At 56.2% G+C, this 13,171-nt stretch overlaps 1 protein-coding gene across 1 annotated transcript in view; it reads right to left on the reverse strand.

Annotated features, from left to right (window-relative positions):
* RYR1 (ryanodine receptor 1) overlaps positions 1-13,171 on the reverse strand; it is a 115,724-nt gene that overhangs the window by 102,239 nt on the left and 314 nt on the right. Inside the window, 11 exon segments of the mRNA XM_077773631.1 lie at positions 152-273; positions 2,174-2,338; positions 2,473-2,629; positions 3,345-3,419; positions 3,575-3,668; positions 4,965-5,058; positions 5,315-5,427; positions 5,704-5,782; positions 5,860-5,934; positions 6,974-7,078; positions 8,155-8,274. Of these exon segments, the coding sequence (XP_077629757.1) occupies positions 152-273; positions 2,174-2,338; positions 2,473-2,629; positions 3,345-3,419; positions 3,575-3,668; positions 4,965-5,058; positions 5,315-5,427; positions 5,704-5,782; positions 5,860-5,934; positions 6,974-7,078; positions 8,155-8,274 (1,199 nt within the window).

The following is a 13,171-nucleotide window of genomic DNA, read 5'->3' on the forward strand; positions in this document are numbered from 1 at the left end:
AAGTCCGAGGTTTAGAGGTTAGGGATCCTGTGTGTGTTAGACAGGGGTGTGGAAGTCAGAGGTGGAGATTAGAGGGGGCAGGTGTATGACCCCGGGGAGCCTGGGGGTCAAGCCATGGCCGGCACGGGGGCAGAGTGGGCAAGCGGCTCACTTGATGAACTGGTTGTACAGGCCGGCAGTGCTGTAAATCATGCGGGCAGCCTGGGACTCCTCCTGCTGGCAGCGCGTCAGCGACAGTGCATCATCCATGTGGCCTTCCTGGTGCAGCATGGCCTGGCGGTAGGGGACAGAGAGGTCAGGAGTGGGCTCAGCACCAGGGATTCATCTGGCCCCAGATCTCCATCCAGATTCTAGCCCCAGAGCTGCCCCCATCCTCCACTGAGTCTCTCTGCCAGACACCCCCTCCTGTCCCTCTTCATCTGACTCTATTCTCTCTCTCTTCCCCCACCCCCTCTCTGTTTCTCCTCTGCCTCCAGCTCCATCTCCCTGCCCCTCTTTATTTCTGTCTCTGACTCTCTCCCTACCTCTCTCAACCTCTACCCTATGCTTTGTCTCTTTCTCCCTGTCTCTCCCTCTCTGTCTGTATCTCCATCTCTCTCTCTGCCTTCTGTCTCTTTCTTTCTCGCTGTCTCCATCCCCCTTTGATTCTGTGTTTGTGTCTCCCTCTCTGACTGACTCTGTCTTGTCTGTCCGTCCATCTCCAGGCCAGACCCTGTCCACCTGTACCTACTGCTGACTTAACATCCCCCCCCCCCAACAGCTGTAATGTCACCCTCACTCAACATGTCCCAGACTGAATGCCTGGCCGCCTTTCTGTAAGATGAGACCGTCACAGCGTTCTCCTGAGCTGACCTCCCCAGGGCCTCGTCCAGTCCTGTGGCTGTAAATACCATCCACTCCCGCTATCCCCCCTCAGGCCAGGCCCATCTCTAAATCCTCCGCTCAGGGACGCAACTCCAAGCCTCATTTGTTGCAAACGGGCGTCTCCCTAGTCTTCGCATTCATTCGCTCTTTATCGAGGGAAGCAACTGTTCTACACTTTGGATCCCTGTCATCCTGAGCTGCTGACACGTGACTGTCCCCGACTCAGTTAACGGCATTTCCATCCTTACAGTTGCTCAGGACAAAATCATGGCATCACCCTCAAGCCCTGTCCCTCTCACCTCGACATCCAGTCTGTCAGGAAATCCTGTTGGCTCACCCTCAAACTACAAACGTAATCTGCCACCTTCCCCCACCCTGGTCCTGTCCACTGTTTTCTCCCACCTGACCACGACAGCAGTCACCTCCCTGGGCTTCCTGCTCCCAACTCTGTGCCTCACCCCAACCTCATCTATTCCCATGAGCAGCTAAGGAACCGGAGTCAGGTCACCTCCCTGGCCTGCTCAAAACTCTACTGCAGCTCCATCTCACTAAGAGTAAAAGCTGGGACCCTCCCCATGGCCCACAAGGCCCCACATGATCTGCCCCCATCCCCTCTCTGTCCTTATCTTGCAAGATTTGTCCCTCAATCACTGCGCTCCAGCCAAACTGGATCACACCAACCTCATGCCAACCTCAGGGCCTTTGCACATGCCTTGCCTGCTGCCCAGAGTAGCTTTCCCACTCTTCAGTTGTAAAGCTATGTACTTCATTACAGGCAGTTTATTTACCATGTCTGAGTACTGGGAGGGCAGGAGACAGGTCTGCAGAGCTCACCCGTTTTTCCACACACACATCCAGAACAACTGGGGCACTCCATAGTTTACCGAATGTTAGTCTTGGTCTGTTTGTCACTGTCTTTGTCTCGCTTGGTCTTTTCCATCTCTGCTTCTCTGTGTCTGTCTTTCTGTGTTTTCCTACCTCCACGTCTTTTTGTCTCTGCTTTTCTCTCTCTGTTTCTCTCTCCCTCTCTCGCTTTCCCTTTCCTTCTCCCTTTCTCCTCTCTCTCCCTTCTCTCTCTCCCTCTCCTTCTCCCTCGCCCCATTCATGATTTCCACCCTATTTTTCCTCTCCCTCTCTCTCTCCCCCTGTATATCTATCCCTTTCTTTTTTCCTCTCTGTCTCAGTTTGTCTTTCACTTTCTTTCTCTCAGTCCTACCCTCACACTCCTGAAGGCTCAAGTATAATCACCCTTCGGGCCCCTTCCTGCCCCTGCTGGCACCCCCACACCTTCCCCTTGCCAGGCACTCACCTTCTTCTTGAGCACGCCAAGCCGCAGGGCCTTGGGGTCCGGGGCGGCATAGGTGAGCCACAGGCCCGAGGCCACATGCTGCACGAAGCACAGGGACTCTCCATACTTGATCTCAGGGGGACCCATGCCGTCCACATCCCGCTTGGGGGCCGTATCAAGCTTCTCCTGCAAGGGCGGGGGACAGAGGTCAGCCTCCTCTGCCTGTGCATTTAATCAGGGAGCCACACAGAGACTGCAGAGTGGGGGCTGGGGCCAGATTTGGGGCCCCAAGTGAGGGCGGGCACCCTGACCCCACCGACCTTGGAGATGCGGAAGCAGAAGGAGGTGGCCTTGGTGTGGGCCTTGCTGGCGTCGACCACCATCAGGCCCTGGTCCTCAGTGAGCGCCAGGTACCGCCCAGTGGTGACATGCCGGATCCGGAGCGGCTGGCCCCAGCGGAGGTGGCTCCCACTCCAGCTGCAGGGGGGGAGGGTGCGGGGGTCAGAGGAGCCTCCGGTCCTCCCACGGACGCCACAGTCTTGGTCCAAACGTCACCAAGCCTCCAGCCTTCTTCCGGGGGGTCCCAAACCTTCCTTGGGGCCCTCCGATCTTTCTCAGGACCCCTTGGCCTCCTTTGGGAACCCCGATCCTCTCTCAGACCCTCACAACTTCCTTGGGGCCCCCCGATGCTCCCAGCTTCCCCAGACCCACCACTTTCTCTCCCTCTACTCCCCACATTTTTCCTGGGGACCCCCAATCTCTCTGCAAGAACACCCACCCTCCCCTAGGTCCTTTTCCTCCAGGACTCTGGGACCCTGAAGATCTTTATCACCTTCTGGAGCTCCCCAGATCTTCTGCCCTCAAAATCCTCCAGTTTCTTTCTCAGATCTTCCTTTAAGATCCTCTTTCCCCGGGGCGCCTGGGTGGCTCAGTCGGTTAAGCATCCGACTTTGGCTCAGGTCATGATCTCACGGTTGGTGGGTTCGAGCCCCACATCGGGCTCTGTGCTGACAGCTCAGAGCCTGGAGCCTGTTTCAGATTCTGTGTCTCCCTCTCTCTCTCTCCACCTCCCCCACTCGTGCTTTGTCTCTCTTTGTCTCAAAAATAAAATAAAACTAAAAAAAAAAAAAAAGATCCTCTCTCCCCTCTCCAGCCCCCAGCAGCCCTTAGCCCCAGACCCAGCCCCTCTTACCTGATTCTCAGCGGCTCCAGTCTCCAGAGGGAGCGGGCGTGAGTGCACACAGATCCCCCCTCGTAGTGGACGAGTCTGGGGACACGGGAGAGAGTGAGGTCAAGGGTTTGGTTGTCATCCCCCCAGAATGTGATCCCCAACCCCACCCAGAGGGTCTGGGCCCCGCGAGCCTACTTTTGCCCCCCTCCTCCCACCCCAACACCCCAGGGCCGCTTGTCTCCATTCCAGACCTGCGCTGATCCTCGCTGTCAGCGGCGGAAATGGTCAAGCACTCATCCATGTGTCCGTGGAAGAGGCGAAGGACGTGGCCCCCGGTCACATAGCCTGCGGAGGAGCAAGGGAAAGTGGTCACTGTGGGGCTGGAGCCCTGGAGAGGCCTGAAGCCAAAGAGGAGTTCGGGGGTCCTGCTTCTCCCCTGCAGGAGGTTGGGACCGAGTTTGGGGGTCTGCAGCTGGAGATCGAGTTTTAGGATCCCAAGTGGCAGTCTGAGATTTGGGCTAAGTTTGAGGCCTGAAGTGGGGGTATGAGATTTGGGGTCTGTGGTGGGGAATCTAAGTTTGAGGGTCTGGGTATACAGGGCTGAGGTTGGGGGGGTTGGGGGTCTGAGTTTGGATTTCTGAGGTTGGGGGTCAGAGGTTCAAGTCTAATGTTCCCAGATATTGGGTTCTGAGTTCCCAACCCGATTTGGGGTCTGGGTTTAGAGGTTTGGTGGTTGGGTCTGAGGTTGGGGTCTGAACTTTGAATGTTGATTTTGGGGTTCTGAGTCTCGGGGTCTGAAGTTATAAGTCGACAGTTTGGAAGTCTGAATTCAAGGACCTGAGGTTAGGGCGATCCGAGCTTCGGAGTTAGAAGTTGGTGGGCTTGACATGAAGGCCTGAGTTTCAGATTCTGAGGTTTGAGTCTCTGCTGGGGTGTGAGATTTGGGTGTTAAGAGCTGGGGGTCAAAGTTTTGGGGTCATGCTTTGGAATCTTCGCCTGGGAGTCTGAATTTGGAAGATGATTTTAGATATCTGAGTTTGGAGGTCTGAGGTCAGATGGCTAAAGTGTGGGGTCTGAATTAAGGGTCTTGGTTTGGGGATCTGGGTTTGAATTTGGGGGTCTGGGTGTGGGGAGCTGAGGTCTCCAACTGTATTTGCCATCTAAGGCTTGGGGTTCTGAGAGATAAGCTCCAAGTGCGGTGCTCTCAGCTTTGGATCTGAGTTTAAGAATCTGCCCTCCACATGGGGCGCCTGGGTGGCTTAGTCGGTTAAGCGTCCGACTTTCGCTTAGGTCANCTCTCTGACCCACCCTTGTTCATGCTGTCTCTCTCTCTCTCTCTCTCCTAGAAATAAAGAAAAATTTAAAAAAAAAAAAAAAAGAATCTGCCCTCCACGACCTTGAGTTTGGCATATGAGTTTTGGAGTCTAGATTTGAGTGTCTGAATCTGAGTTTGGGGTTGAGAGTCTGAACTCCAGGGATCTGGATCTGGGGTCAGTTGGACATCTAAGCATGAGGATCATAATTTGGAGATCTAGGTTTGAGATGTGAGATCCCAAGGCTCAATATGGACATGTTTGAGGGCCAATGTGGGAGGTCTCTTTGGGGGCCTCAGTTTAGGGGCAGGAGGTCCGGGACCCTCACCCTCTTCGCAGCCGGAGCAGATGGGGTTCATGTTCCACAGTGTCTGCATGAAGGAGGCGTCCACCTGGAGTTCCCCACTGGCTGTCGACAGGTGCTGGGGTCAGCAGGGGTGTGGCAGTCAGAGACAATGGCGGGGGGGNAAGCCGGCAGACAGGAGACAGAAGATCAGAGATCACAGATCAGGTAACCAAGATCAAACTGGGAAACGGGGCACCGAAGACCAGAAGTGGATGTCAGAGGTCAGGAAACTAGGGATCAGGTCACTGGCAAACCAATGACCAGAAGACGGGGGACCCATGTGCCCCCAGCCCTGAGGCAGTCGTAGCTCTGCTGGGGCTGGGATTGCTCACCAGGTAGCGCTCTGAGGAGACACTAACGAGGATGAGGTCGTCCCCCACGCGGACCTTCTCTCCTTCCGACCTCTGCTTGGAGGCCGGGTGTGTCGTCCACCAACAGGCCTCCCCTACGGAGCGGGGAGTGCTATCATTACCCAGAATGCCCTTCCCCAAGGGGCTCCCAGCCTCTGAGCCTCCCCAGCCCTCTGCCCTCAATTCTCTCATTACCAGCACCTGCTCTGCCTCATGTCCTCTGTTCCCACCCTCACGCTCTCTGCCTGGGGTCCCCCCATGCTGGTCCAAGTCTCCCTTGGTGCCTCCATCCCTGCCCCCGCTGTGCCTGCCCCCCTCCCCCCCCCGAGTCCTGCCCCTNCGTCACCGCCCTTCCCGCTCCAGCCCTGCACCTGTGGCGTCTTCCTGCAGTCCCACGTCGAAGGCCAGCTTGTCAGTCATGGAGCGTGAGGTGGTAAGGCAGCTCAGGTACTAGAATTGCAGAGGGGAGTCAGCCAGCCTCCCCCTGGCCCTGCGTCCCTGCCCCTGCCCCGCGCTCTCACACTCACCATGCCGCTGTGCGTGTGCCGGAGCAGGATGGCGTGGCCGTACAGGAGTGTCCTGTGCCCCCCACCCTGGGATGACTGCAGGGGGCAGAGAGAGGGCACAGAGTGAGAACAGAACCCCCCGAGGCATCTGGCCTATCCTACGTGGCAATATGCTCCCCTTAAAATACCACGCCTGGGCCTGGACACGAGAAAGCCTTAGCTCAGGCCCTCAACAGAGTCTTGGCCTCAGTTTCCCCATTCATGGAAGTAAGGGGCTGGGTCTCTGAGAAGCCTGTGATTAGGTGTTCTCTAGTTCCCAAGCCCACTCTGTCCTCTCTGCCTCCTTCATCATGGCCACCAGGTCCCAGAGTCACTCGGGGAGGCTGAAGCCCTCTTCCAGTTGCTCTCCTGAGAGTCCCCACTATCTCATATACCAATGACCTTGACCCCTTCCACTGGAACCTGTGGTAAGACAGCTGGGCTGCGGCCGGTGTGCACCTGCAGAGTCCTACCAGGTGTTAGGTATTTAAACTCCCCCATAGGGACCTGCCCTGTGCTGCCACACATGCTGAAGCACAGGCTCCTGGGCCCCTCCCGGGGCGGGGACACCGGGTACACGCTCAGTGGCATCATGCCTCCCATCTTGGCTCTCACATGCCCATGCTCTGAGGGCGCCACGTGATGGGGCCACCTGATCGCATGGCAGACACACCCCTGGAGCGGAGGGGACCCACACTTGGGGCAGGGGGAGGCGAGAGGAGAGGTCCCATGCGGAGAAGAGCTGGAATCGGGGTCAGAGGAAGGGATGGGAAAGAGGAGAAAGGAGCAGGTGGGGGGGGCTCAGAAGCCCCCAACCCCTTCCTTCCTGCCTGCCTGGCCTGTCTGGGCTCCACAGCCCCTGACAACTGGGGTGGAGGAGATCCCCAGCCCCTGTGTGCAGGATGTGGGCCCAAGAGGCGGGCCTGGGGTCAGGAGAGGTGAGAAGGGCAGGTGACACCCAAGGCCAGACCTACCCACTTATCCAAATTGAGGGCCTGTGAGGGGCGGGGCAGAGAGAGGAAGAGCAGATGGTGAGCGACCCCCAGGTCTTCCCACCCGACCCCGCCACCACGCCCCGCAGGGCTGGGAGCCTCACCTCCACGCCCGCCTCCACCGTGTTGGCCAGCATCTCCTGCAGGGCTCGGACAGACAGGGACTGCTCCAGGACGAAGCAACAGATTGCCAGATCGGGGGGCACGTTCTGGGGGGGGGGGGATGTGGGTGGGGGCATGAAGGTCCCTGAGCGCTGGTCTGAATACCCACACCCCCTTGGAGACCCAGACCTGACCCCATTCCCCGGAGGAGCCCCTGCACCCTGCCAGCCCTGAGCACACCTACATCAGAGAAAACATGCCTCCTTCCCTCAAACACCTGAACCCCACCCGGACCTCACAGAAGCTTCCACGCTGCCTTCCCTGTTGGCTACCTTCCCCACACCCCGCTTAACCTCAAAGAGAGCCTCGAGCCCTCTCTCAGACACACTGCACCTGCTTCAACGCTGCCGGGAGATGCGTCGCCCCCCACTCTGCGATCCCGAAGGAGCCCCCGGCTCCTGCTGTCACCAGCAGACAGTCCTAACTCCTGCCTCCTCCCTCGCACAGCCGCAACCCTGCTTCCAAATCCCAGCAGGGCCCAACCTCCCTCCTCCCTCCTCAGCCTCCCATCCAGTCCCCTGACTCCCGGGCACCCTCCCCCTTGGACCCCAGACTCTCTAACCTCCTCAGACCCTTGGCCTCCTCCGTGATCTGACTCCGTGTCCCCTCCCTCTCCCAGCCCCTGCCCTCACCCCCCACCCAGTCAGCTCCTCTCTGACCCTGAGTCCGCNCCTCCACTCTCAGCCTGTAACTCCCTCCCCAGGCAGCCCCCCAACCCCCAGTAGAGTCCCCTAACCCTCCAGGCCCTTTGGCTTTGGATCCAAGGCCCCTTAGACATCTACCCCCTGAGACTCCTGAGCCCCTGCTCCTACACCCCTACCTACTTCAGACCTCTGGCTCTCTTTCCTTTTCATCCCCCTCCCCATTTCCTCTCTCATCCGCAGGCACCTTCAGATCCCCTCTTCTTTGAACTCAGGACCTTCCATCCCCTCAGCCACCCTCCCTCTTCCCCCAGGCCCCCTGCTCTCCCTCCTCAGACCTCCTCTCCCGCCTTGCTGGCCCTGAGCCCCCTGGGCCTCCCAGCCCTCCTTTTCTCTCCCGGCAGCACCCGGTCTTCAGACCCACGCCCCCCTTCTCTGGACCCCAGGCGTGGCCCCGCAGACCCCCGCACTCCCGCACAGACCTGGGCATTGCTGGTGGGCTCCAGGAAGCAGAGGCGGTTGCCAAAGCCCTCGGCCGCCAGGCAGAGCTTGAGCTGCTCCTTGAGCACGGTGGCGTTGCACTGCAGGACCACTTCGTCGTCCTGTGGGCGGAGCTTGAGGTCAGGCCTCCCGTCACCCCGCGCCCCTCCTCACCGAAGAGATGGCGACTGATAACACCCACCTCACAGGTCATCAAGCCGGGCCTGTGCTGAGGGCTCCACACACTTCTAACACCCCACCAGATAGTAGCGAGTGTCATCTCGTTTTAAAGTGGGGAAACTGAGGCTCAAGGAGGCGGCATAGCTTGGCCAAAGCCACACGGCTGATAAGGGGAGGGGCTGGGATGTGAACCCCAGTCCAGCTGGCGACGGTAGGGCCCCCAAGGTGAGCTGCTGGAGGTGGAAACTATGAGCACCCCAAGCTCAATGGCTTTTAAGCTCCGCCTTCTCTAATTTCTCTTTTGTGTGTTGTTTCACTAATAGCTATCATTTAAGCAGTGCTTTCCTTTTTTTTTTTAAATTTTATTTTAGAGAGAGCACGAGTTGGGGAGAGGAGCAGAGAGGCGGGCGGCGGGGGGAGAGAGAGAACCCCAAGCAGGCTCCACGCTCAGTGTGGAGCCCAACGCGGGACTCGATCCCACGACCCTGGGATCACGACCTGAGCCGCAATCAAGAGTTAGACGCTCAGCTGACCACTGAGCCACCGAGGCGCCCCTGAGGATACTAGGTACTTCCTAATGATACGTGAATGCAATGCCAGAGCCCAGACTGGACGCAGAGTGGAAGGGGACATGCCGCAACGGACCCATTGCCATCTCCGGTAAACCCTGAGGTAGGACCGCAACAGATAATGGCACCGAGCAATGAATGCTACATTTCCTGATGCTGATAACTGCACCGTGGTTTTGTAAGAGACTGCCCTTCTTGCTTCGGAAACAGTGAAGCACTTGAGGAGTTAAGGGTACAGTGTCCACAGCTTCTCCTCAAGCTGGGGTGGGGGGGGTGAAGAGAGAAGGAAAGATAAAGCAAATGTGCCAAATCTTAACAGGTGGGGGGAATGCCTTCAGGCCTCGTGGGGGGTTCTTTGAAGTAACCTTGCAACTTTTCTCCAAGTCTGAAATGATTTCAAGATTATACGCTAAAGTTCTAAGTAAAATAAAGTGTTTTCTATGTGCTTGGGTCCCATTCCAAGAACTTAACACATAAGAACTCATCACTGAATCCTCATAGTGACCCTCTGAGCTAATAAGTTATATTATGTGAACCTGTGGAAACTGAGACCCAGAGAGGTGAGGTAACTTGCCTGAGGTCACACAGCTGTCCTACAGCATAGCTGGGATTTGATGCCAGTACCATGGCTCTCTATGCCACCCTCTTAGAACACTAGGCCACCTCTTAATATGTTAGTAAAGTTGCCACAGTTATAATTAATATAGATATGCATGAAGGAATGCCCAACATTTTTACATCAGTCGAAAATAGCAGAGACCCGGGGGCACCTGGGTGGCTCAGTTGGTTAAGCATCAGACTTTGGCTCAGGTCATGATCTCACAGCTCGTGAGTTCGAGCCCCGCGTCAGGCTCTATGCTGACAGCTCAGAGCCTGGAGCCTGCTTCGGATTCTGTGTCTCCCTCTCTCTCTGTCCCTCCCCTACTTTCGTTCATGTTCTCTCTCTCAAAAAAAAAAAAAAAACATTAAAAAAATTTTTTTAACTGATAGAGACCCCAGTTCTTAACCACTGAGTAAGCAGTCATTGTTTCCTTTTACAGCTGAGGAAACAGGTCCGAGGAAGTTAGGCGTCCCGCCTGAGGTCACACGGCCTCCAGCCCTTCCATCCAGCATGTCACACAAACGTGTCCCAGTCCTGGGCTTTGAAGCACACAGACAGCCCTCCGCCTGCTGCTCAGCCAGGGAGGAAGGAGAGCTTTGATCCATTGGCAAGAGTCTCCATAACTGCTCTGCCCTTTCGCCTCCAACCCCAACATCCTGGCGCACGCTGGGCATTTGTGTATTCATAGGGACATATAGCTTGCATTTATTAAGCACTTGCTGTCTGCTAGGCCTTACGCTCCGAGCTTTACATCCATTTGACAGACGCTCATTAAATGTCTGCTATCGCCAGGCACCGATCTAGACGCTGGATACAGAGCAGCGAAGAAAGCAGACAAAGTCCCTGTCCTCGCAGAGCTGACATCCTCGTGGGGGAGATGCAATAAACAAGTGAATAATTTGAATGTCAGTGATAAGCGTTATGGGGAAAAAAATAACCCAGGGTGACATAAGAGAGTGGCTTTGGGGGCAGGGGTGAGTGACATCAGTGAGGGGGTGAAGCGACAGCCTCTCCAAGGAGGTGACATTTGAGCTGAGCCTGGTCCAAATAACAAGAAGGAATGAGGCCTGCTCACCTCTGGGGGAAGAACGTTCCAGGAAGAGGGGGCAGCCTTTGCAAAAGGCCTGTGGCTGGAGGGAGCCGAGGGAGCTGAGGGATTGCAAGGGAGATGGGACAGCGGCGGCAGCACGAGCAAGGAAGCGGAGGAGATGAGCCCCGAGAGACTTTGCATGGATCCCTTGAGTCCTGATGGTGCCTATTTTCATTCCCGTTTTCCAGATTAGGAAACTGAGGCTCAGAGAGAAACATTGAAAGCGCTCGCCCAAAGTTAGGAAGCAGGCAAATGGCAAAGCCAGATTGTAACCCAGAGACTGGAGGCCTACTCAGCCCCCCAAGATTCCCTAACTTCCTCCTGCAGCAGAATGAAGGGAGGTGGCCCGGTTACAGATGCAGCTCCTCTCTTGCCTTAGTTTCCTGCCCCACACTAAGAGCATGATTCAGTGGGTCTGGGGTGAGCAGGGAATAGGGACAATTACCAGCCCCCAGCAGGCTCTGGCGTGGGCCATGCTTTGAGAAAGCCCAGCCTGGGCAGGGCTAAAGGTCGCCACCCACCAAGGGGAAATGAAATCATTTCAGGGAGGCATGGCCACCAGGCTTCAAAGGCGAAATAAAACGGAGCAAGAACAGAACACAGCAACATGCCCCTCCTGTCCTAAGGGCCACTTACATTTTATGAAACTCGTTTCAGTTAAAAGTAGGTGTGTGGGAATGCATCCAATGTGTCCCTAGTAGCACGGATTAGAGGCAACCCAAATGTCCGTCAGCAGGTAAACTGATGGACAAATGGTGGGATATTCACCAAGTGCAATACTACTGAGCAACAAAGAGAAATGAGCGCTTGATATGTGCCACGTGGGTAAATGCCAAAAAATATGCTGGGCTCCCTGCTGTGGCAGACAGCAGATGGACAGGGTGATCACTACAAACAGCAAGAGGGAACTTTCCGGGGTAAAGGAAATGTTCTAGGTCTTGATTTTGATGGTGGTTACACGGGTGGGTAAAGTTTGTCACAACTCATTGACCTGGGACACCTAAAAGGGGTACAGTTTATTGATGTCAATTATACCCCAATGGAGTTGGATTGTTAAAATAATCTATGTGAGGGGCGCCTGGGTGGCTTAGTCGGTTAAGCGTCCGACTTTCGCTTAGGTCATGATCTCGCGGTTCGTGGGTTCGAGCCCCGCGTCGGGCTCTGTGCTGACTGCCAGCTCAGAGCCTGGAGCCTGTTTCAGTCTGTGACTCCCTCTCTCTCTGACCCTCCCCTGCTCTCGCTGTCTCTCTCTCTCTCTCTCTCTCCTAGAAATAAATAAAAAACATAAAATAAAACAAAATAATCTATGTGTGATCTGCACGTAGCAGGTGGCAATATAAAATGTGTTCCTTACTGGTGAGATGAGATCCAAAAAGTTTGAGGAAAACACCACACGATCTCAGTAAAGTTCGGGAAAACAGGCCTAGTCTGAGGACAAGAGCTGCCAGGGCCAGACCTCTAGAACCCAGCACAGGGTAACCTGGCAGGTCTGAGTTCAGTTCTCTTCTTGGGAAAGCAGCGGGGGGTAGGTCCCCGGGGCACCCAGAGATGACACTTCCTGGCCTTGACCTTGGGCAAGTGGCTCTACCACTCAGGTCTTGGTTTCCCTCAAATCTCCCAGCAAGATAAAGATAGGGCCCTACCTCAGAAGATAGGGCAGGCGAGGATATAATTAGATGTCTCAGGAGACCAAGGCCCTGGGCATGGGGCCTGACGCAGAGTGGTTCCTTAAGGGCTGATGGACATGGCCATGGTCTTATCAGGGGAGGAAGGGCGAGCCCAACCCATGTGTCTGCTAAGGGGCCGGAGCCGGGGCGAGAGTCTAGGGTGAAGCTAGGCCTCCTCCCGTGGCCGAATGTCCACCTGTTCCTATCCCTCACTACCAGCCCCAGCTGTCTGTTCCTCCCTCCCAGGAAACCGGACCCAGCTCCCCAGGGTCCTATTCTGGGGCCTGGAATGCTGTGTCAGCATTTCCCAGGGCCTGGGAGGACGAGGAGAGGGGCTAGTGCAGGGTCAGCAGACCTGGCCCAGAAGAGAGAGCATCACCCTNAGCTGAGCCACTGGGAGGGGAAAGTGGGAAGGACTCTAAGATGGGTAGCCCCTCCCCCATCCTCTCCCTGTCCCCTGCCCAGTCCCCAGAAAAGCCAGCTATTCTGGGAGGGACACCTGTTGTCCGGTTCCCATCCCTGCCCCCCAGCCGGGGATCAGAGATGCCCGGAGAGACAGAGCTAGAGAGGCAGAATGAAATGCAGAGGCCTAAAGCCAAAGAACAAAGAGACAGAGACAGAGACAGGAGACAGAGATGGAGAGACAGAGACACAGAGACAATCCAAAGAGATGGATAGGGAGAGACAGTACCCAGAGACCATTAGCAGCCATATTTGGCCCTCCTCCCCAAAAGGGAGGAGGGAAGAAAGAAGACCTGGAGCCTAAGGGATCCCCGGGAGACCCTCAAGGGCTGGGAGTTCAAAGGAGTTAGATCCTCCAGCCCACCCAGCCCCCTTCCCAAGAATTAAAATTAGGTCAGAGTCTGCAGCAAGATGAGAATTAGGCCTGGGGTGGGGGGCGGGGGGGCGGGA

This window comes from Crocuta crocuta, unplaced genomic scaffold (assembly GCF_008692635.1).
Source record: "Crocuta crocuta isolate KB4526 unplaced genomic scaffold, BGI_CrCroc_1.0 scaffold267, whole genome shotgun sequence".
Classification (NCBI taxonomy): domain Eukaryota; kingdom Metazoa; phylum Chordata; class Mammalia; order Carnivora; family Hyaenidae; genus Crocuta; species Crocuta crocuta.